Genomic DNA, 24,111 nt, shown 5'->3' with positions numbered 1-24,111 from the left:
AATAAATCTGAGGGCCATTCTTGTCATAACGTGCTATTGGACATCCTCGCATATATATAATCTGAGAATTGCTGTCGCGTAGTAACAATAAAAAAAACGATAGCGGGAAGAGCTGTCGGTCGACGGACAAGTAAAGCTTTTTCCTTGAGATCAGCTTACGTTTTCATTACTAAGTTTAGGCTCCATAAATCACTCACTCTAACATCGGTAAAGCAAATGTTTCATCTATGAATCCCTCCTAACTTCTCCCGACACACCTTAAGATGATTCATATACATGGAGCTTCTTTATACTGGGGTTTATCTACGGGGTTGGACCTTCACTCGAAGCCAATATAGGAAGCTTGTTCAGGAATTCCCAGATGGAGACTTTAGAAAAGAAGTAGATGTACGAATCTTGAACCACTTCTGAGAGTGAGTTTTTCTGAAATGCAAGTACCTTTCAGAGTAAAATTAAGGGCAAAGCCCCACATACGTCTGATTCAGTTATGCTTTGAAAATGTCGGAAGTCGAGGAAAGGAAAAACGTTGCATTTGTTATACATGTTCTCGCAATATTCAACTTAGGCATGGTGAGTTGCAAGAATTCTGTCTTTTTTGGCATTTGGGAAGATAATACTGTGCATTATTTCCATTTGACATGTATTGCTCCTACAGGCGACTTTTTTCATTTGAGTTATAGACTAGAATTCTCGTGTGATTCACCCGTAAAAATTCAAATACAACAGAGGTGTCTGCAAACTACAGAGTTTTCTGACAAATTAAAATTGCGATGCGTCCCTGGTGCACTTCGTACGAAACTCAGTCAAGAAATTCGTATTTCGACTTTCTGAGTTTTTATTTCTCCCAATTTCACCGTTAAAAATTTTTGAGGGTGCTCACATGAAGGCCCTATCAATGTAAATGCCAGTCTCAATAAGCGGGCTCTATGCTACACTTCTAAATGTCCACATGCATAACACAGATGCTTTGAAGCAGAGTGTGTTGGACATGCTTGTAGGATCTAGTGTGCTGGTATGCGATGAATAGCCAAAGCTATTTTCCTTTGTCCAATATGTTCGCAGGAAGCGTGCAGACACTGGTCCTTTAGCATTTTTCACCATAGCAATGGAATTGAACGCACATGTGCGGAATTATTCACATCGTTTCTTTTTTCAGCGGTGTGTCCAAATATGAGAACCGAGAGTTTTCCCGTTTATAACGGACATGTATTTTGCGGGTGCATGCCGGAGTATTCAGCAGCTTCTTATTCTTGTCCCTATTCTAGACAGTCCATTTAGAGCCCTTGAAGAGGGGTGTAACATGAATTACGAGATATTGTTTTACGTAGTATCGTAGCAGAGGGCGCATAAAGGCTACCTTAGCAGACCGGAAGTTTACTTTTGCACTAAAAAGTTGAAGGCAATACTAATGAAAGGAACTCGTTGCATGGAAAGGAAGCATATGCGCATGTACTGCCGGGACAACTCTCCATTAAAATGAAGCATATACTTTCGATTACAAAATTTGGTTTAAAATATTCAGACAATTTTGTAGCGTGCTTTTCACGCCCATCCTTTATGTTCAAACATTGCGTATTTATTGCTGTTCAGAAAACTGCAAACATTGCTGGCGAGCGTGATGAAGCTCTTTGAAGCTCCTACGTCGAATTGATATACTTGTAAGCCTTAACAATCAATACTTAGCCGTCCACACAGAAGCCACAGCAGGTGGCTTCTATGTGGACGCAGCCAACAAGGCCAACCAAACACACCCAACAAGGCCAAAATTTTTTATACACGCTCGGACGTTCTCAAGACCAAATGCACTGAAACTTCGAACTTGGAAACAGCATTCACTAAACAGCGCATGAAATGCAGGAGCGAAAAATGTCAGAGATGCGATGGTCGTAGTCCGTAACACACATGCCTGTGTTTTTGTTTTGTTGTATAAATTTTGATAATATGGTATGACTGCGTTAATGTGATCCGTTTTTTTAGTCCGTTTTTTTGGGGTGCACAATATGCCACATATTGTCGCTGACGTCATTTCTATTAGCTTCTTTTTCATGTGCATTTCGTTTGTTGCCGACCTACCTTCTACATTTTTATTCTTACTGTCGTCTGCTGTTCCCTTTATTCTTTTTTTATCTTTTTCACGGCATGTAGCACTCTATCGGCGCTTTTAGTACATGATTTCACTGTTATGCTCTCGGCAGTTGCTACTGACAATGATTGTTGTCGGGGCTGTGGTGCACTTCCAGCTAACGTTGTTGGCTTTTTCTACCATGTTTCCAGCATCCCAGGTATAGAAAAATGCGAAATAATGTTGAAAGTTGCCCAAAGTTGCCCGAAATAGCAACATCAAGGTCCCCACGTAAACCGCTTGTTAGCACACGCGTTAGAAACCGTGAATGAAAACGAAGACAGGCACAAGACGGACAACACCACCTCATGGAAACAGCCATGTCTTACGTAGTAGTATGCAGGGTTAATGACCCCCCCCCCCCCCCAATACACTGCACAATGTGCCACCCCGGCGAATTCCTGCAAGCAGACCTATCATCTAAAACCACAGCCTCAATGGTTGTAATAACAGGAGTAATCATGGCCCACAACACACAACAACACCCTCATTTGCATAGGATAGTCGAACACCGTGGTAATCATTACTCACGGGAAAACTAATTAAAAAAATAGATTACGTGCCAAAACCACGATTTGATTGTAACGCACGCCATAGTGGGGTGCTCCGTGGTAATTTTTACTGCCTGGGGTTCTTTCACGTGCACGTAAATCTAAGTACACGGGTGCTTCCGCATTTTTCTCCCATCGAAATGTGGCCGCCATGACCGGGATTCGATACCGTGGAAACTCATTTCACGATACTCACCACTAATAGAAAGTAAATAATACTGAGCCCCTAATCACTCTGTAAGAAGAAGCAGCTACTCTAACATCGAAGCTAATAAAAAGCAGAGGATCTACCTCAGCAATTATTTCGAGACATTGGCAACAGCTGACGAAACAATTAAAACCTACAGAGCAGCTTTACGGAGCTACAGAGCTGAAGCATAGCCTTAACACGGGACGCTTGTTACTTCACTATTGGAGCAAAAATACATCGTTTTCCCAAGTTCAGAGCATTGACACGAATGCAATTCGCTCTCCGACATCTAACTCCAGCATACGCAAGGCCACTGCAGAATGATGCCAAAATCCAAACATACTGCCTGCACACGAACAACGTTACCCAGCACGCAACCGTAAATGAAACAAATCTATCTAATAGGCACATATTGGAGCTATGGCACAATACATACCATACACAGTGGGATTTCCTTGTCTTTCGAGACGCCCATGAATCCTTAAGACGCCACCATGTAAGCACCCCGCGCACTTGAAGAATGCATGATGTACGCAATACTAGCCAATGTGGCCGCGTTATCAGAACTTGCTACGGTCCTTGGGCTCCTAGCATACCTCGCAAAACCTTACAATACGACGGCATTCCAAGGAAGCCCACACTGCAAGTGTCAAAACACCACAAGACGCAAATCAACCCTAATGAAGAAGACCGTCGCACCACCACTTCAGCTTCTTGTCACCTCTTCCAGCCAACCAAACATCTAGTATATCCTCGGGAGAAGGGGCTCGGGTACAATATATGTTTCCTCTTCATCACTGTACAAGAAGCTATCAACTGTGTGTCGAGGGTCGCAAGGAGTCTGCACATAGGCTGATTGAATATCCGTAATTCCTTTTTTCACAGGTCGTCTGCAATAAGATCAATAGCCCCGGTAAGTTTAAGCGTTTGTCATTTTCCGTGCGGAGTTATGTAGGGACTGTATGACATTATTTTCCTTGCATCTCTCAGCTGTATGCCAGTGAGAAAGTACCAATTAGCCAATGTTGTTGGGTTAAGTGTTGGCGTTACCTTGGTATGCGGCAACACAAGATGAGATGTTAACGGCAGTGAAGCGCAGAATGAACGGAGATCCTACAAATACCGACTACTCTAAACCTAATGTTTCTAATGAGAAGTTATTTCTAAGTTTCATAATTACTTTAATTTCTTGACTATTTCAGCATTAGGCAAACTAACAAAAACAGTATCATTTCTTTATATTAGGATGCTTTGAATTTTTTAAATGGTATGGTATATACCAAGTGAATTGGAAAACGTATTTTGTGCCATTATCAAAGCCAGTCGAACGATGTGCCATTACACTACAAAGGTGTTCTGAGGACCTCTTTGAGGATGCCTGTGCTCTTCTGGAGCTCTATTGTGCCTAGAAAATTCTGTTTACCGAGTAATAAAATTATTCACCCGATCATTGCGTTATTTTCCAGGGTGCGGAGTATCTGAGCCCGTGGTTGCCAGGATAATTGGCGGTACAAAAATTGAGAGGACACAAATTCCCTGGATGGTAAGTTGGCGTAACTAAGGAAATTAACGCTGAACGTGTCGTCAAAATCAGCCACGAAAGGCTATATGGTGTTTCGTGCACTACTCCCTGTAAATTCACGTGCCAGCTTTATTATTCAAATGACGGAAAACAGTTGGGATCAGAAGTGGGAGTGTGCGAATTTTGAAAACATTCAAGATAAATTGATTAGCCCCTCGAATTCTATTGGATACCTTACTGTTTAAGATTGCCGAATATTTTTTTCTTTTATAATAAAAGACAAGTCACTCATTGGACTGCTCGAATACTGTGATCTTATGAAATAAAGTCTGTTTCGAAACATTATAAAGTCTGTTTCGAAACGCGATTGCCACACAGAACTGTTGGCTGCTGAGCAAGTGAAATGAGATAAACTTTACTGAATAAATTTAAGCCATTCATGAGTAATGCCTCGCTGCTAGGCACCTTACTCATTTGTCTTCATTAAGGCCACTCAATAATTCCGCCAGCGTGTCCACGTCTGCATTTCCCTAAATAACCGCAAACCCTTCAGCAAAATTGTACGGTCTATCGGAGCACGTGCCACACTGCATTGACGCGCCGTCTTCCAGCCTGGTACCTGCTGTTGAGGCGAGTGCTCTAGCAATGGGTCCCATCATCCCATCATCAGGGGCGTCCCATCATATTTGCCGTCATGTGCTGCAGCTTTTCTTAACGGGCTACACTGCTCGTCAACTGAACATCCAACAGGCAGCCACCTGTGTCACTTACTGCGCTCCGGCACATTTGTTCAGCTGTTTCACTGTATAAATGTGGTCAGTTGCTGGTCTATCGTGCATCGCATGTCTTCGGTTGCAGCCTAGTGCCTGCTCTGGCGCCTATCGATGGCTCGTGCAGAATGCCTTGCTTTGTTCTCTGACCCTGTGGCCCCATGCTATCGGAAGCGCTTCTAATATTTGTGCCGCTTATTCAACCACAGGTTCTCCATCGGCGTCCTTTGTCGCGCCACAGTATTGCAGCAGTGGATTGACACCATAAGCATTAAAAGTCGGAGCAGCACGTCGGCATCGATTATTGGAAGCGCTTTCGATTACACAACGCCGCTGGAAGAAGAACACATCCTAGCCGAGTCTTCAAAAGGTGCGAGATAAGTCGGTAGGCCTCGCGTTATGCGAAGAAATGTAATGCACGAAAGATGCGCGGGCCAACTCTGTCGCGACCACTCGGTGAAACGATGTTACTCTATGGCGAAACTGCGGCGCAGATACGACAAATCAGAGGATGCGGCACAGGCTGCCCGTTGAGCCTTTAGTGAAGACTAAGCGTATGTCGACAAGGGGAGCAACACGACAGGCCGTCAGCAATGTTGGGATGCGCATGCGCATCAGGGCTAAAGGACCACTCTCGACAGCCTGCACCGCGTCGGAAGGTGGTGCGTTCATGCAATTTGGCATGCGCTCCCGTGGCCCGCCTAGTGCGTGTACTTTTGCTGACGGGGGGTCTACAGTGCGGTATCATTATACCTTTCTTCCATTCATTAAGCAGATCGCTGACTGAGTGTAGTAGGCGCGCTGCTTGCTTGCTACAATTCCATCACTGCCATGGCGTGCGGGAAAATTTAAAGCAGCTGTTTCTCATTTTCGAGATCCGCGGGAGACCGGACGTCGAGCTGTTAAGGACGTCGACATTACTGTAGCAAATAATTGTACACTGTGCTCGTGTTCCCCCTTCTTTCCTTGCTTGCCGCCTTGTCGTGCAGTTTGTATTTATGCATCTGTACTAATTCTCTATTGCACAACAGACTACACGCAAGCCTTCTTTTTTTTACTTTCCTTACAAATAAGGAAGTTCCTGAAATTTGATGTAATATTCAAATCTTGTTTTACTCGAATAATCAATTTGACTGTGTTCGCTAATTGCAGTATCCCAATACCTATAAGACAATACAGGTAATTCAAACCTGTACTATTTCATTTAAATGGGATGTCCTTTCTGCAGTCGATATTCCGTTGAATTATGAATATGGCTTATCGTCAAAAAACGCCAGCCACTGTCATTTCCTAAAAATAACTATCACATAAAAGCAGTTGGCAACAAACTACATCTCTCCATTCTCGAACTCATTAAATGCGTCGTTGAATCCATTGTGTGAGCTTTGCTGTTTAGTGTTATTCAAAGCGCGACTTTAAAGCTGCATGTATATGATGGTGACTTCTATGAAGATCTGTAACTAAAGCTGCACGTTACCCGTTGCTCAAAGCATAACTAGTGATGAGTCACAACTCTGTCTCTTAGGTGCAACTAGAAGTGACCTACCGATGGAATGTCACAGCCTTCGTCAGCATGTCTTGCGGTGGCAGCATCATATCCCCAAGCTTCATACTGACTGCTGCGCATTGTGTTCATTACGTGTAAGTCGTGCCCGCGGAGAATGCCCGTTTGGGTTATGATTGTGTGCATTTGGCTTAAAAGGCAGTGAACTAGTGATGCTCACTTACAGATCTTAATGGCCCAATCATTCGGCGACCGTCGGCAGTGGCGTAACCGAGCGAACGAGCACAACAACGAAAGATGAAAGAGCTAACGCGGAGTGGCAGTGAGCGCGGCTCCCCGATTGACGTGCGCGTGTGGAACTGGTTCCGTGCGTACCCGCCCGACCGCTCTATGCGTGTTCGTATCTGATCTTAGCCGGACCACTCGTTTGATGCTATCGTCTGGTCGCGTCAGCTCTCGCTCGCGCTTGTTTGCTTTGCTTGGTTTGGTCTCGTTCGCGCCTCTTTCGATTGTCATGATTGGCGATTGTTTTCATATCTGATTGTATGCGTGACGCGAATGGTACTTTCTGGAAGCCAAGGGTACCAGCGATTACCCTAGAACCTTCGACGAGTCATGCATAAAAGCTGACGCGCTTGACCTGTAGATCAGATTTTCGGCTATTGCTGACTCTGCTACGCGTCTCTCTCAAATTATTTGCCTCAAATATCACAAAATGCAAAGACGTGTACAGCTGCGCTCAAATTTCCCATTAGGTAGTATCGTAATTGTCCGTCTTTTTTTTTTTACTGAATGTCTTACCTAACTAAGGCGCCTAACCTTTCCCATGTTTGGGTTAGTAAAATATGCTTGAAAACAAACAAAAAGGCGCGATCTGCATTTCACGAGCGCCTGGAGAGGACTTCCTGACAATAAAGTTTCTTTTGTTTAGGAACGCTCGTCCTATTTTTGCGCGGGCCTTTTACAACACCACGGAAGCTGGTCAGGGCCCGTACGTGTGGGTTGAAGATATGATCCATCATCCAATGTTTCAGTGGACGACGTTACGGAATGATATCGCCCTCATCAAAGTAAGTTGTTGCTAAAACAACCATCATCTAGAAAGAAGGGTTCAAAGTTAGCTTGAATATCTAATCGCAAGCGGTAGTGTACGTGAATGTTACACCACCTGGTTAATCTCAAAGCTTGCTTAGAGAATCTTTGATTTAAAGAAAGCATGCACTTTGGTGCACTACATGAACAACACTTAATGTGCTACATGATGTTGTGAGTATTTTCGATCATAAGCCCTTATAAGGAACATGAATGCGCTTTCGCGCAACTGTATGACATTTGAATGTTGTAGAGGATACTTCCAATGCGTATTGACGCCTATCCATACGTCTGAAGATTATACATCTTTATACTGTCTTGTACCTATGGTGCTTGCATGTAGGATATTTAGAATTATTTAACAGGCCTGGAGTGCGGCCTGATCCCGGTGACCAGAACCGGTAACGCACTATCTCACCAGAGCACGATTGGCCACCCTGGTGCAGTACTTGGCCACAACCTCCTATATGAACACAACAATCAAACCCCGGCCCTCAGTCCCCAGCAGCTGCGAAGCAACTGACCACGGCGGCGGTCAGACCTGCGACGCTGCAGAGGGTGCTAAGAATCCCTGGCTCCGGACAAGCTGCCATTGGAATATGAACCTGGCAACGTTTAACGCTAGAACGTTATCTAGTGAGGCGAGTCTAGCAGTGCTATTGGAGGAATTAGAGGGCAGTAAATGGGATATAATAGGGCTCAGTGAAGTTAGGAGGCCAAAAGAAGCATATACAGTGCTAAAAAGCGGGCACGTCCTGTGCTACCGGGGCTTAGCAGAGAGACGAGAACTAGGAGTCGGATTCCTGATTAATAAGAACATAGCTGGTAACATACAGGAATTCTATAGCATTAACGAGAGGGTGGCATGTCTTGTTGTGAAACTTAATAGGAGGTACGAAATGAAGGTTGTGCAGGTCTACGCCCCTACATCTAGTCATGATGACTAGGAAGTTGAAAGCTTCCATGAAGACGTGGAATCGGCGATTGGTAAAGTCAAAACAACATACAGTATACTGATGGGCGATCTCAATGCCAGGGTAGGCAAGAAGCAGGCCGCAGACAAGTCAGTGGGGGAATATGGCATAGGCTCTAGGAATAGCAGAGGAGAGTTATTAGTAGAGTTTGCAGAACAGAATAATATGCGGATAATGAATACCTTTTTCCGCAAGCGGGTTGGCCGAAAGTGGACGTGGAGGAGCCCGAATGGTGAGACTAGAAATGAAATCGACTTCATACTCTGCGCGAACCCTGGCATCATACAAGATGTAGACGTGCTCGGCAAGGTGCGCTGCAGTGACCATAGGATGGTAAGAACTCGAATTAGCCTTGACTTGAGGAGGGAACGGAAGAAACTGGTACATAAGAAGCCAATCAATGAGTTAGCGGTACGAGGGAAACTAAAGGAATTCCGGATCAAGCTACAGAACAGGTATTCGGCTTTAACCCAGGAAGAGGACCACAGTGTTGAAGCAATGAACGACAATCTTATGGGCATCATTAAGGAGTGCGCAATAGAAGTCGGTGGTAACGCCGTTAAACAGAAAACCAGTAAGCTATCGCAGGAGACGAAAGATCTGATCAAGAAACACCAATGTATGAAAGCCTCTAACCCTACAGCTAGAATAGAACTGGCAGAAGTTTCTAAGTTAATCAACAAGCGTAAGACAGCGGACATAAGGAACTATAATATGGATAGAATTGAACAGTTTCTCAGGAACGGAGGAAGCCTAAAAGCAGTGAAGAAGGAACTAGGAATAGGCAAGAATCAGATGTGTGCATTAAGAGACAAATCCGGCAATATCGTTACTAATATGGATGAGATAGTTCAAGTGGCTGAAGAGTTTTATAGAGATTTATACAGTACCAGTAACAGGCACGACGATAAGGTGAGAGAGAATAGGCTAGAGGAACTTGAAATCCCAAAAGTAACGCCGGAAGAGGTAAAGAACGCCTTGGGAGCTATGCAAAGGGGGAAGGCAGCTGGGGAGGATCAGGTAACAGCAGATTTGTTGAAGGATGGTGGGAACACTGTCCTAAAAAGATTGGCCGTCCTATATACACAATGCCTCATGGCCTGGAGCGTACCGAAATCATGGAAGAACGCTAACATAATCCTAATCTATGAGAAAGGGGACGCCAAAGACTTGAAAAATTATAGACCGATCAGCTTACTGTCCGTTGCCTACAAAGGTAATCGTAAATAGAATCAGGAATACCTTAGATTTCTGTCAACCAAAGGACCAGGCAGGATTCCGTAAAGGCTACTCAACAATAGACCATATTTACACTATCAATCAGGTGATAGAGAAATGTGCGGAATATAACCAACCCTTATATATAGCCTTCATTGATTACGAAAAAGCATTTGATTCAGTCGAAACCTCAGCAGTCATGAAGGCACTACGGAATCAGGGTGTAGATGAGCCATATGTAAAGATACTGGAAGATATCTATAGCGGTTCCACAGCCACCGTAATCCTCCACAATAAAAAGCAACAAAATCCCAATAAAGAAGGGCGTCAGACAGGGAGATACGATATCTCCAATGCTATTCACAGCATGTTTACAGGAGGTATTCAGAGACCTGGAGTGGGAAGAATTGGGGATAAAAGTTGATGGAGAATACCTTAGCAACTTGCGATTCGCTGATGATATTGCCTTGCTTAGTAACTCAGGAGACCAATTGCAATGCATGCTCACTGACCTGGAGAGGGAAAGCAGAAGGGTGGGTCTGAAAATTAATCTACAGAAAACTAAAGTAATGTTTAACAGTCTCGGAAGAGAACAGCAGTTTACGATAGGTAGCGAGGCACTGGAAGTGGTAAGGGAATACATCTACTTAGGGCAGGTAGTGACCACGGATCCGGATCATGAGGCTGAAATAACCAGAAGAATAAGAATGGGCTGGGGTGCGTTCGGCAGGCATTCTCAAATCATGAACAGCAGGTTGCCACTATCCCTCAAGAGGAAAGTGTATAACAGCTGTGTCTTACCAGTACTCACCTACGGGGCAGAAACCTGGAGGCTTACGAAAAGGGTTCTGCTGAAATTGAGGACGACGCAACCAGCTATGGAAAGAAGAATGATAGGTGTAACGTTAAGGGATAAGAAAAGAGCAGATTGGGTGAGGGAACAAACGCGGGTAAATAACATCTTAGTTGAAATCAAAAAAAAGAAATGGGCATGGGCCGGACATTTAATGAGGAGGGAAGATAACCGATGGTCATTAAGGGTTACGGACTGGATTCCAATGGAAGGGAGGCGTAGTAGGGGGCGGCAGAAAGTTAGGTGGGCGAATGACATTAAGACGTTTGCAGGGACAACATGGCCACAATTAGTACATGACCGGGGTAGTTGGAGAAGTATGGGAGAGGCCTTTGCCCTGCAGTGGGCGTAACTAGGCTGATGATGATGATGAACTGTTGATAGTATACAAGAAATAACAATGTTTCACTGATGTTCTCAGTGCAGTGGCTTTCATTAGCGGACTGTTTAAACGGCAATGAGCAGAGAATTCACTCATACCAAATTTGTCACCTCATAAGTGCTCAGAATCACAACATCTGTACATCACGGAACATCAGTAATCCGCGCAAGATTGGTTGCAAGAAACGAATGAATTTCACAAATGTTGAAAACTCACTGGTAAAGATTGATTTTAGTCTGACGAGGCAAGCAACAAAGGAAGCAGTTCTTGCAGTGTCAATGATACTTGTTCCAGCTGTGCACTGTTCAGAAAATAAAATGCAACCGGTTGAACGCAAAAACAAATGTTGCACCAAATCGGACTTGCTCAGTGTAAAGACTGCAAGTTTATTTTATTTGCTCTAATTAATAACGAGAAATGTGGTTTTAGTTTACATTTGCATTACTGCCACGCACTTTAACATGTACTGTTGTTTAAACGCTGTCGTCAATAGGTGGAGAAACCGCTCTGTTTTGACGACTATGTGAGGCCAGTTTGCCTGCCTTATAAACGGATGCACCTGGACGGACAACGAGGCATGGTTTCTGGCTGGGGCCTTACAGCAGAAAGCAAGTAATGCTAAAGGAACTACACTATTTCATGTGTACGAAGCTCCGACACCCTCGTGAAGATACAAAATACCTTGCACATGCATATAACTTCAGAAGTAAAGGGCACACCTACGAAAAAAATCACAGTTACTAACCAACGTTTCGGTTGGGGTGTGGCCTTCGTCAAAGTGGAAGAGTGCCTTTTACATGACAAAAGCCGTGCCACGAAAGAATTTAAGCAATGAAATATACTTTTTCTTAGGTGAATGAGCTCCTTCTTTATGTGCGTGAACGCGCGCGCGCGTGCGCGTGTGTGTATACGTGACTGGTTTCGAGAATTCTGGAGTTCTTTTCTATTTTACTTATGTTCCACTTACGTAGACTATGACGCCCGCTTCTATCTGCGGCAAAGTGGCTTTATTCAAACCTGCTTACCTCTGTTCTAATTTAATTATTATGACACACGCCTCCCCAATAGATTTGAAGGATACAATATCTTTCAGATTCACATGTTTGTGGATGACGTTTCAGTATTTATTTGGTAAAAGCACGTCCGACTTACAATTTGATGTAGATTTTACCTGGACAAATTTTCAGGCGATCTTACAACCATTGCAGGTAAACCCCGAACTTCCAGTGAATGGATCCACTTGGAGTTAGAAGTTTGAGCTTGAGCTTCTTTCCTACAACAAGTATAGGCTATATGCGAGGTATTGTGAGGAATATGGAATAAAAGCTGCGTCAAAGGCAACTTGACTGGTCCCCTCTCCCCCCACAACAGAGCACCAAACACGACCATTAGGAAGCACGGCACATATATCAAATGGAAAGAATAGCAAAGAGCACCAAGTTTATATTTGAAAGAATATAAATAGGGAAACAAGCAACAAACAACGAACAATACTTCCGTTCAAATACAGTCAGACCATACAGTATGTGTTAGTGAATAATTTCAAGTAATTTTTCATCGTTAGAACATGCAGCTGCTCTTCGGTCAGTTCATATTTGTTTAGTGTTCTTGGCAGGTTGTTCTTCAGCAATTGAAGACCGTGGTGGGGACGCTGTCGGAACGTGCCAATGTGCATCATGGCGGGTGGAACGAGATGACATACTGAACTGCAAGTTGGTGACAGCCCGTAGTGCTGTTCTATATTTATGGATTTCTGATTTCAGGGATGACAACAACTGATTGCCGTGCAGGCTGGAAAGTTTAGCTTTGAAAATTGATTCCCACTTTCCATAACGTGCCAGGATCCATGGTGAAGTAAGCCGATTATGCCTCATGGGCCGGCTCGCTCTTGGTTCGTCATAAGGAGCATGACCGACGTGTTTTAGACTTATTCCAAAAAAAAATCATGCCTTCACTTTACACAGTTGTTTTTGTCAGAGCAAGCTGGTCGCCTGAAGTCATCTGGCTACCATGACCCTATGTTAGTTTCAACGGCAGAGGCAGAACTAAGATGAATAGAGAAACAATTTTTTTTTGCCAGCAGCTACGCAAACAGCCAAAGACGAAATGCTAGCTGTAATTACGTTCATTCAAATGGCCTCAAACAAAGGTAGCACGATTACCAAATTTTAAGGTCGCATTTTCTGCTCTCTCAAGGTTGTCCAGATGGCTCGATTTAAGTGAGCCATGCTAAGTATAGCAACTCAGTTCCACTGTGAACATTAAAGCACAATTTTTCTTGTCAAACAGGGGCAGTTTATAGAAATTCGCTGTTCTGTGAAAGTGTAAAGAGTGAATGGCAAGCTAACAAATCACTGCATGAATAACCACCTGATCGAACACTGCAGTAATTTCGCGAACGAAACCAACGGGCATCAACCGCCCACTGCAAAAGAAGTGCATCAGCACTCCGAAATTCCATAGCTGTGCTGCTCTATCTCGCAATAGCACTCAATGGGCAACACTCAGTGTCAGGTTTAACATCACATACAAAAACAGAGGAAAAGAAGTATTAATATAGCTTCTGTGACACTGACGAAAAACTGAATTCCCTTGTTGGCTGCCACATGACTGAAGTGCACATGTTCGAGTGCCGCATCTATGAACGGGCACCAGCCTTTTCACGACATGCGTTCGAAATTCCATAAAGTTAGGGAAGCTGAGGCATACATGAATAAATGATAAAATGATATAAAGTGATGGGTAGGAAAAATGCGGACACAAACGCAGGACGCAAAGCTGTCCTGCAGGTATTGTATAGTACCCTCCTTCGTCGGGAATCCTATACCTATTACCCAGGAAATAACTCATAGATAGCGCAGATATTTTGAAGCAATTATGTGATTAAAGGCCTGTTTTTGTTTCTGTGAGGAAATTTACCTACAAAGCCGACGGCCGCTGCAGCGTTAGGGGAAGTACAGACTCTCATTGATAGCGATGTGCGACTCGATTCGTTATGTGAATGTTGGGCCAGTGCCTGAACAATTTTGCGAGGTAGCAATAGCACCAAGTGGCAACAATCGTCAATCATGTCCTTAATAGTACACGAAAAAAGCTTCACTCTAAACAATGCACGAAAACATCCAAGGTGTTATATGTTATGCTATGTGCGAAGCTTGCACTTGTGGCGAGTGAACAATGTCCTCATTATAAGTGTCATCCTTTGGAGGCACCTCGGGGGCCAGCTTCAATATTTATAATTTCGATTGAACAGTACATGTAGGTCTCCATATCATTGTCAACGCTGGTGTATTTGTTTATGCTCGCAACTGCCATCTCGTATTTAGGTATGACGCTTAGCGTTTAGCTAGGGCCTAATTCAAGAGTGGTGATCCAAGCCTCGCGCTGAGCAAGGTAGCAGGCAACCGTTGGGGTTGTGATAGCGCGGATTAAACAGTTTAATTTATTACCGTTTAGGTAAACTGTTTCCTGTAGGTAAACTGTATCCTTACTGTGTACGTAAACAGGAAGCTTTAGCTCGGGTGCTCCTATCTGAATACATGTAAAAGGAGAATTCGCTTTTCTCGGCAATCACGGCACCAAATTTCACGAGGTTTGTTGCATATAAAAGAAAAACGTAAAATCTAGTGACTGTTGGTTTCCAATTTTTCATTTAGATCTTCAATTTTTTTTTATTTCAAGTTGGCAAAAATCAAACATTTTCAGACCACGAAACTATCATGTTTACTACTTTCTAACTCAGCAAAGAAAAATGATATCGCCATTCTGTGAATTGCATCTGATAGTAGATCTGAATCAGACAAAATTGATATATTGCACATGAATCTGAAAAAAATTCAGTATTTTGAAAATGAAGCTTTTGCAATTGTTATATCTTGTGCAAAACGTAACGAATTAAGATAAGATATAAATTGACATATTGAATTTATCCGCTTTGAATGATATAATGGATGCAGTTTACAGAACCGCAATATCTGTTTTTGAAGCAGAGCTGTGAATTCATAAACGTTGTCCGTCTATTTTTTTCGAACTATAGAAGTTTTGAAAATCCTTCTCACAAAAATCAGCCCCTAAATCGAAATTTCACTTCCTACAGTAACTAGAATATAACTTTCTCTCTCGCATGAAACAAATGTAATAAAAATCGGTTCAGGGGTTACATCGGAAAAGCGTTTTTGCGTTTTACAAGTATATGAATAGGCCGCGTCAGAGTTGGGCCCGAGCTAAAGCTTCCCCTTAAGCACGTTTTTCTCATATAATTTGAAATAAAAAGCACCAACAAAGCTTCCCGAAAGTACTGCCTCACTGGTTTCATATCAACGAGAATTTATTGTCACTTCTGAGAATGCGCGGACCGATAATACCTGTGAACTTCGATGTCAAGGCGACACCAGAATGCGACACTCAATACCGGCTCAGTCAGATAAAACGTCATATCATTCGAATTTTGGACGTAGTTAGAGAAAACACTAAGCAATTATTTTTAGGTGCATTTTTATATGGTGAACAGCATTTGAATGAGGTATTTCTGTTCTTTTTATTGCATGAATGGTCACCCTTGCGTTTTATTAGCCCATCTTTTGTTTCTCTAGATGGCACTGCATCCCATGTCTTAATGTACGTATTTAAAAGGATCCTGTCAATTGAAGAGTGCAAGTTGTTCTTGGAATTACCTGAACAGACAGAAGCTCTGAAAAAGGACAATATATTGTGCGCCATGATGCCTGGCAAAGGCAGCTGTCAAGTAAGTTATACCAGTTTTGCTAAAACTGACAGAAGTAGGTACTATGTTATTTGAGCTATGACTCTTCAATAACCACATGAAGACATTCCGCTCTAACAACAACAAAGTTTCATACAGGCAATGACACACAAGCAATGACAAGGAAAGAACAGGGCATAAAACAAGCAATTCGCCTTGTGCGTTTCCCGCTGTCATCGTCTGTTGGCTTCGTATGATTGTGACCCTCTGTATCCCTTATTTTCCGTTCTATACATAGCGAGGATATTGATTCCAGCATCTCTGATGCCTTCAGGTAGGATACTAGGCTTTTTTTTTTTGCCTGTCACGTGCCTTCTTCTAAGTATCATGTGACGCCTTGCCACGAAAGGATGTTCAGACAGCTGTCAAGGCGGTGAGTGTAGGCGTTGACAAACACTCCCGAGCTCCGATTTGATAGAGATATAAGGAGGCTCAATTCGGTAGAGTACCAGAATCCTAATGCGAAGGCGTGTCTTCGCATAGCACCTGCGGACACTTTTTCATTCGCTTTCATTTTACTTCTACACGCACGCATGCACACACAAACACACACACACACACACACACACACACACACACACACACACACACACACACACACACACACGCACACGCACGCATATATATATATATATATATATATATATATATATATATATATATATATATATACAACGACTTAATGTAACATTTATTATAGCCATTTTGTTCTTAATGTACAGCTCAACGGTGGTGACAGTGGGGCGGCATGACGTACATTTTAACCAGACACTTATTAAAAGTCACTGCCCAAGCATTCCGCACAGATGGTTAACCAGCGAAGCTGAAACTTGCGGCCCCAGTGTTCATCACTGGTTTAATCCCGACAGTTCATTAAACGACACCTTGGTAGGCTGCCGGATCCTCGGTACTCTGTTGCTGCTTTCGCTCGGCTGCACGAGCTTGTTCTTGTGCTCGGGCTGTAGCACCGACACGGAGTAGACGAGCTCGTTCCCATTTCTGCTCGGGGCGTTGCTGATCGAAAGCTACCTACCCCTCTGGAGTACGTATGACGCATGGCATGCGCATGGGGTTGCGCCGCAGGATTCTTAAGGCGTACAGGCAGCCGAGAGACGGACGGACGGACAAATCGGCTACCCATGTACAGATTCGCTGTCAAAAAATTTTTATTCCTGATCTTTTCTACGAATAATTCAGACGGGCTAAGACTAATTCAGAAATTGAAACGGGCTGTCCCCACGAGACATACCAACTTTTGGATCTGGAAGAATCTGACTAGCCACGGAACAATGCTGTAATGAATTGTGATTCTCAAAGTACGTGACACCGAAGCTTGCAACATGCCTTCTTTTCATCCTGTTTTCATCCGATGTTTTATCCCATAACATTTGCTTGTAGCAGTACACCTCTTTTCTTTTTTGTATATCAGCCTGTGCTCAGGCCCGGCACTTGTTGAAGGGCGCACGCAATAATAAAGAGTAATTGCTTGATTAATTGATTGATTGATTTGTTGATTGATTGGTTGTATATCACCTTCCAGGGCGACTCGGGCGGCCCCCTTACAGTGATGTCGATGAACAGACGATCAGTGCAAGTCGGCATCGTCTCTTATGGCAGGGGATGTGGCAGGTCTAATGAGCCGGGTATATACGCACGTGTCGATAACTACGTAAGCTGGATACGGCAGGTGATGCGGAGCTCAAGGCGTCCTCGCTGGCGGCTGCCAACGGTGATGGAAATGTTATTGCAATATGTGATTTCGCTAGGCTGACGATATAGCCAATCCCTGAAGATAACATTCTCTTTCGTGCACTTTGTTTGTTGTTACGCTTGGAGTGAAACCAAGGATTTACACCGTGTCTAGCACAACTTCATTCTAAAACTTCGTATCCTGCCCACAGACGCGCCGTCTTCGGTAAGTCGTCAGACAATAAAGCAACCATATTGACCCCAACATAAAAAAAGAAAGCTACTTCGAAGATGCATACCTATCGGAACAGCTCACACATTAAAGACAGCGAAGCTGTAACTGCAATTCTGACACCCTTCGGAACTATTACAATAATATTTTCCCCTGCCAAAAAATCTGCGCAGACCTTTGAGTACGCTGCACTAGATCGGGTACCATTCTTTCGCTCTACCCCAGCACTTCTACATGCTCCACAACATCTTTCCCTTACAGTTACATAAAAATGCAGTAGGCCATGAATGCATTTCTATGAACGAATAATAAACTTATTGTGAACTAAAAACCACCGACGAGATGCCTAAATTTTTTTGTCAGTTTATGCCCTTTCTACCTGACCTCCATCGTTGTGATTGTGAAACGTGACATCAAAATAAAGAAAAATACGGGATACTGGTTGAAAGAAACTGCGTGAAGAAATTGTTCATTTATTCTACAACTTTTTATAATTACGTTCAAAAGCAAATTAGGGGCTCCGCAGCCGGCTGTTCTCCTATTGACTTTCGATACCGACGATGCAGCCACATGCAATCGCCCAACTCGATACGAGACCCGTTGCGGAACTTTTCATGATATCTACCTCTCACGGGGGCCAACACCACGAAAAGCCTGATTAAGTTTTCTTTGATTAATTTAGAGAGCAGCGTCTCTTCTTCATATTACAGTGAAATTTCACTTCTAAATGCTGTGTGCGTTATATGAAGATTCACAGTGCCTAACGTCAATCGCGAAAGCCTCGGAGAAACATGCTGTTTTAATTGGTTCGCCATACCAGAGAAGGCACAGTAGATCGGGGTATCAACAACCCTCCATTGTTCTAAAAAGAAAGGGAGTGAATGGCTAGCATCCTGGTAATTATATTACGATATCTTGAGATCTTCCTGCGTAGTCGTTGTAACAGTAAGCAGTAATGATACCGCTAACACAGCGGAATTTCTGGGTCTACCTTGGCAAGTCAGCACCTGGCAGGCAGAACATGTATGAAGGTGATAATAAACAGAGTTTCTGCCCAAATAACATTAGTTTCGCAAAACAAACTATATTGCACAATGCATTGTGTGACTGTAATCGCCGTCATAAATATGTGTTAAAAGCAATCCAAGAAAATAAAACATACATTCGAACCTCCTTACAAAAATTAACGAGCCATTACACTTTGTCACGCATACGTTAACGCCTGGTACGCTTGCTTGAGCAGGCAGAAGGAACGCATGAACGCAAGGTGCAGCACACACAACATTCATTCGATAGGCTGTTTTAGCAGCAGTAGCACACGGTAACATTCGACACTTATTGCACACGGAATGCGTCCTCCCTTGCTAAGCTTTACGCTCGCACGACCGCGTTTACTAACGTTTGTGCGGCGATCGTCTATACGCTATAGTAGGGGCGCTTGCAGTACCGGTTCTGTTCGGTGTGGATATCGGCGTCCTCCGGAATGTAGTCCGTCGTTGCTATCTGGTCGTCTTCAGTCGTCGCTGGTGTCCGGCGTCACCGATGCCCCGGCCGACGTGACGAAGGCACAGTCGCTAAGGAGCTGTCACGCTCCGGCAGAGCGGGGCTCGTGCCGGCTGGCGCTCCCGGTGCGCGCCGGCCCAGCTTAGTTCCCTAGACGGGACGGAGACTGGCTGCAGCCAGCCTCCGCGCGTCTACGTTCAGCGGCGTAAACGCTCACGTGTCCTGGCAGGTAGGTCCGGGCCAGCGGTATTCCCGGAGACGTCGGCCATCTGCTCGCCGAGCCTGATACTCGGGCGGGACGTCGCTGTGTCGCCTAGAAACTGGGGCAGGACCCAGAGAGGCGGTCTCCGGCCGTCTTCTCCTGGATCACTGCGCCCCGGCCACCACATCCTTCTCTGCGCGCGCCTCTTCTCTAAGATGGCCACTCCACGCGCCCGCTTCACTCCTTCTTCCTCGTCTTTTGTCTTTGTTTTCACTTGTCACTCCAGGCAGACCTATTCTGTATCCACGCATATACCCCAGGCACTCGGGTACTCCAACTTTGGTATCGGGGTCATCTAGAGCAAAGGATTTCACGCGGAAGGGAACACAACAAAAGAGTGTGTTCTTTTTTTTTTAAGGATTCCTTGAGGAACTCTCTTATCTCGTGCAACGTTATTTATCAAGAAAGAAAACTTTACGAAAAACAATAGCACCCTAATTTTTGTTCTTGCAAAAGCGACAGAAATGATTTTTTACTTAACAATGATGGAATTTTCCTGGTAGCGAACTTTTATTATAGTGATGCTCTGAAACTCTCGCAGTTGTCGGTAGAACATATCGTCACCATCGTCGCGCAATATTCGCCTTTACCAGCTTCGTCACTGGCTGGCTTCGTCACCATCCGGCTAGCTCATCGGCTGAGCTATAGTAGCAGTTTTATTGAACAGTACTTGCACATAAATGTTTACTTGTCACAAGTACAAATGGGATCCTTGTCTTGGTTTCCTTTGTCTGTTTCTTGTTTACACTTATTTAGTGTAAATCTAATATCGTTCTTTGTATCTGCCAATTGTGCCGCGAGTATTTATGGGGAAATAGACCATTGCCATTTCTAAACTGTGTATTGGAATAGCCAGCTGTAAACCTGTCAACACATCTGTGCACAGTATTTAAGGGACCAAAAAAATGGGCAGTGTGATTTACATGAGCCTTGTTTTCTTATGGTTTGGAAGCATCGCGGGACTTTTCAGCTCGATGTATATTTTCCGTTCAGAAAGGCATACCCTTAGGACTTCCACACAAAACGCAGCGAAACACTGACTCCGGTGCGCCAAAGTAGAATGGTCGAAACGAAATGATCTCCTCGATTCGTTGTCGAGCTAATTGTTTCCTCTTGGAACGAAGATGATTGTGCGCCGTGGCTGTCTGAGAGATGCGCTAATCGGAATGCGAAATCAATGGCACTTCGTCGTAACGTTTGAATTGCTAGGCTAAACGAAGTTCGCCTTACAAGTGCCTACACTGTGACGGGGCAAACATTAGATCTCCCTTTTTTAAAGCATAGCTTTGCCTGAACATGCTTCCCTTAAACGATTTGTCAGTTGCAGTTTAATGAAGCAACACCGTGTGTTTGGCTACGTCGCTTACTGAAAATATATCAAGAAAATCCTGGTATATGTTGTGGCAACAGCGAAGCACCTTGAGGTAAGGGGTCCCTTCAACGTAACAGAAAGAGGATTGCTCCAAAGAAATTTAGTTTGTCTGTGTTTCAAGAGTATTACTCCATCAGTAGCGCTTAATCTAAGCCATCTAATCTGATCGTTCGTAGTCCTATATCATAATGTTAAGCTGATACCATTCTTGTCTTGTTGCTCGACCTTAAGCTTTGTCTGGCATTTCTTTGTTACCCTCCAAGTTACGTCGACGTAGTATAGCACCAAAGAATGCGCTGCCATTAAATCATCGTGCTCAGAGATATCCGCACACTGCCATTAGTACTCCCTTCCCACCTAGAACATGTGCTCCTTGCAATTATGTTTAGGATGACGTTGGAATATGACGAAGACTCTAGCAAGAGGTGGACGTGAAATTGTATAGTCCTATCAGAAGAAGCCAACAAACAATGACAAGTGCCGTATAGGAGAAATTACTTGTTGTTCTTAATTACAATAAAGAACTGATAGATAAATGGATGTGAAAGGGGACGAAAAAACTCGCCGAAGGTCGGATACGAACGCGCCTCTTCGCATTACGCATGCGATGCTCTTACCAACTGATCTACTGCGCCGCCACTTTCTGATCCACTTACTGGGCTATTTATGTTTACCTACGAGAAGACCCTGGCAACACTCACGGGCTTAGCGGGGGACGTGTAATATTCTTTATACGGCAGGCGTCATGTCTATGTGAACTTTTTGGGTGAAGCCAACTGGCCAGTGGGCCCACACATGCTGCCTGAAGGCATCGAAGCTGCCGGACTCGAGACCCTCACTATGTAATGACCGAGAAGAAAGGAAATCTATGCGCCCAATTTTTATTAGTATTACATGGGACTGAGACGTTATCCTCCGGCACTTTGGAAACTAGGCAGACCACTGGCGTTAACACTGAGCTTAGTGCAGGGGGCGGGGCACACCCTAACCCCGCACTGTTACACAGAACCTATCCAAAGATAAAGTCGGCCAATACTTGCGAGCTATGCTCAGATGTAGCTAATTTGGAACACATCCTCTGGCTGTGCCCCAGCGGTATGCGACGGCGACGGCGTCACATCGTCCAAATGGGAGGCTGACCTAAGCAGCCCCTATCTTGAAGCACAGTTGTGGGCAGTCCATCGGGGCTGCGACGCAGCACAGATACTCGACCTTTCTGTACCGACGTGGGAGCAGCCCGCTACGTATTGAAGCATGTTCCGAAGGACCTGAATAAAGTTTTATCATACAATGTCATAAGAAACCAACAAGCTATGACACCAAGGACAGCACAGGGGAAATGACTTGCAGTTCCTAATTGAAATTTTTAATAAATGGAAATGAGAGTGGCTGAAAATGCAACTGGCCACATGCGGGATACGAATCCACGTCGTCGCGTAACGTGTTTATTGAACAAGCAGAAATTTCGTGCATGTATCTTTCTAATACCGTATATTACGTGAGACATGTCAAGGACTGCCCCGTTTTTCTACGACTGCATACCTTTTTGTCGTTGAAGCACTGCTGAATAGGAATAATGTAAACGTGCTAGTCCGCCAGTACAAGAATTGGTTATATCCACATGAAATAAGTTTCCTGGAGCCAAGTATTTGCTCACGACATTTGGGCATACAGTCCGAGCTCGCTGGTTTTCTGATAACGTGATGTTATTTGTAGCCTAGAAAATATTTTCCGCAACGATCACCCCTTAATCTTAGCAAAACTAAACAAAGTGGCTAAACCAAGTCAATATACTGTAATACTAATATTACCATATGGCCCTGTTGACTGCAGTTGAAGTTATGTCATATTTTAGTCCAGCATACGGCCCCTACTTGCCAATGAACTTGACCGCTACCCTGACGTGAAGCTATTGCGACATATTCTATTTCCTCCATATATGTTATTTCGTATTCGCGGTACAGTGTCGGTGGCTGATGAACGCATCGACGAAAGCTTCCGCAATGTATGTTCCATCTTTACATTCAAGAATACAACAAAATTAGGAACGCACATATCCACAGGGCTAAGTGTTTCAACTTGCAATACCCAATTTCATTAGCTTTGTAATTTTTTTGTTCTTTATTGATAATAATTCCCAGGGGATGTGAAAAACCAAAAAGCCCAGTGCATTATTGGGACCAACTTCTCCTTTCCAACAGTGTAAAATCACTGCGAAGTAGTTGTCTACGAAGACTTACTTGCAAAACCACTGTTGTGTGTAGTTTCAGGTCTGAGCAGACTTCCATAACAAGTGCTCAAATATTGCATGACTGCTTAAGTTGTGCACTTGGTTTTACAATTGCAATGTGAGGCCGCAACGTAAATTTAAAGAAGTTGATACACGATGTCCCATGAAGTACTCGTTGTCAATCTCACGGTGATGCATTCTTTGACGAGTTGTCGCATGACTCCTTTGCAGGCCGTAAATGTTACCGCACCGCCAAAAAAGAAGCGTACGTTTCCAGCTACAGCAGTGAGATAAAGCCGCTTAACAAGTCGCTAGAAAAAGCCACTAAGAAGACCCATGAATAAGGCCAAGGTGATGCCAGAAGAAACACTGAGTAATAGCGGTCTCAAAAAGAACGCGCGTACGTCATTCGCTACAATGGCGACCTTATTCCATGGGTTTCTCGCGCATTAGAAGCAAAAAAATTTTAAAAAATATGACAGTGGACAGTGGTGGCTATTTCTCTTTAATATCATGCTATTATTTATACTGTTAGATGGCAAAATAAATACGCTATGTAACATGATTGCTGTTTTGGAAATGCAATGCTTTCAAGGTAGCGTTTCTCAAAATCACAAATCTCACAAATTGAATTTCACCGACTGGTACTATATCCATAAATAGACATATATATGGCCTACAAATGGCACTGACAGGAACCTTAAACTAACGAAATCTTTACAGAACTACATATTTGAATTAAGATGTTCTATACACTGAAGACACCTGAAGACATGAACGAGAAGGAGGCAGAAGCGCTGGCATTTTGTTACTTGCAACCATACAAAGGCTTACAGATAACGAAGCCGAAGTAAGCATCGGGGTAATATTTTGTTCTTTTACT

At 43.8% G+C, this 24,111-nt stretch overlaps 1 protein-coding gene across 1 annotated transcript; it reads left to right on the top strand.

Annotated features, from left to right (window-relative positions):
• The first annotated feature begins 414 nt into the window (after window positions 1–414).
• LOC126543425 (trypsin-like) lies at window positions 415–18,251 on the top strand. The gene is made up of 8 exons (XM_055078425.2): window positions 415–570; window positions 3,749–3,776; window positions 4,330–4,406; window positions 6,681–6,796; window positions 7,591–7,729; window positions 11,672–11,786; window positions 15,771–15,922; window positions 17,481–18,251. Exons 1-8 carry the CDS (start codon window positions 499–501, stop codon window positions 17,709–17,711), a joined length of 930 nt encoding a protein of 309 aa, XP_054934400.2. The 5' UTR covers window positions 415–498; the 3' UTR covers window positions 17,712–18,251.
• Window positions 18,252–24,111: the final 5,860 nt, after the last annotated feature.

This window comes from Dermacentor andersoni, chromosome 10 (genome assembly GCF_023375885.2).
Source record: "Dermacentor andersoni chromosome 10, qqDerAnde1_hic_scaffold, whole genome shotgun sequence".
Taxonomy (NCBI): domain Eukaryota; kingdom Metazoa; phylum Arthropoda; class Arachnida; order Ixodida; family Ixodidae; genus Dermacentor; species Dermacentor andersoni.
Note: the sequence above shows the minus strand (reverse complement) of the source record. Positions and strands in the feature narration are given on the sequence as shown.

Coding starts and splice junctions, on each gene's coding strand:
- LOC126543425 (XM_055078425.2), top strand. CDS start 499: ATGTCGGAAGTCGAGGAAAGGAAAAACGTTGCATTTGTTATACATGTT. Junction 4,407..6,680: donor GGACACAAATTCCCTGGATG/GTAAGTTGGCGT, acceptor TCTGTCTCTTAG/GTGCAACTAGAAGTGACCTA. Junction 15,923..17,480: donor CTGGCAAAGGCAGCTGTCAA/GTAAGTTATACC, acceptor ATCACCTTCCAG/GGCGACTCGGGCGGCCCCCT.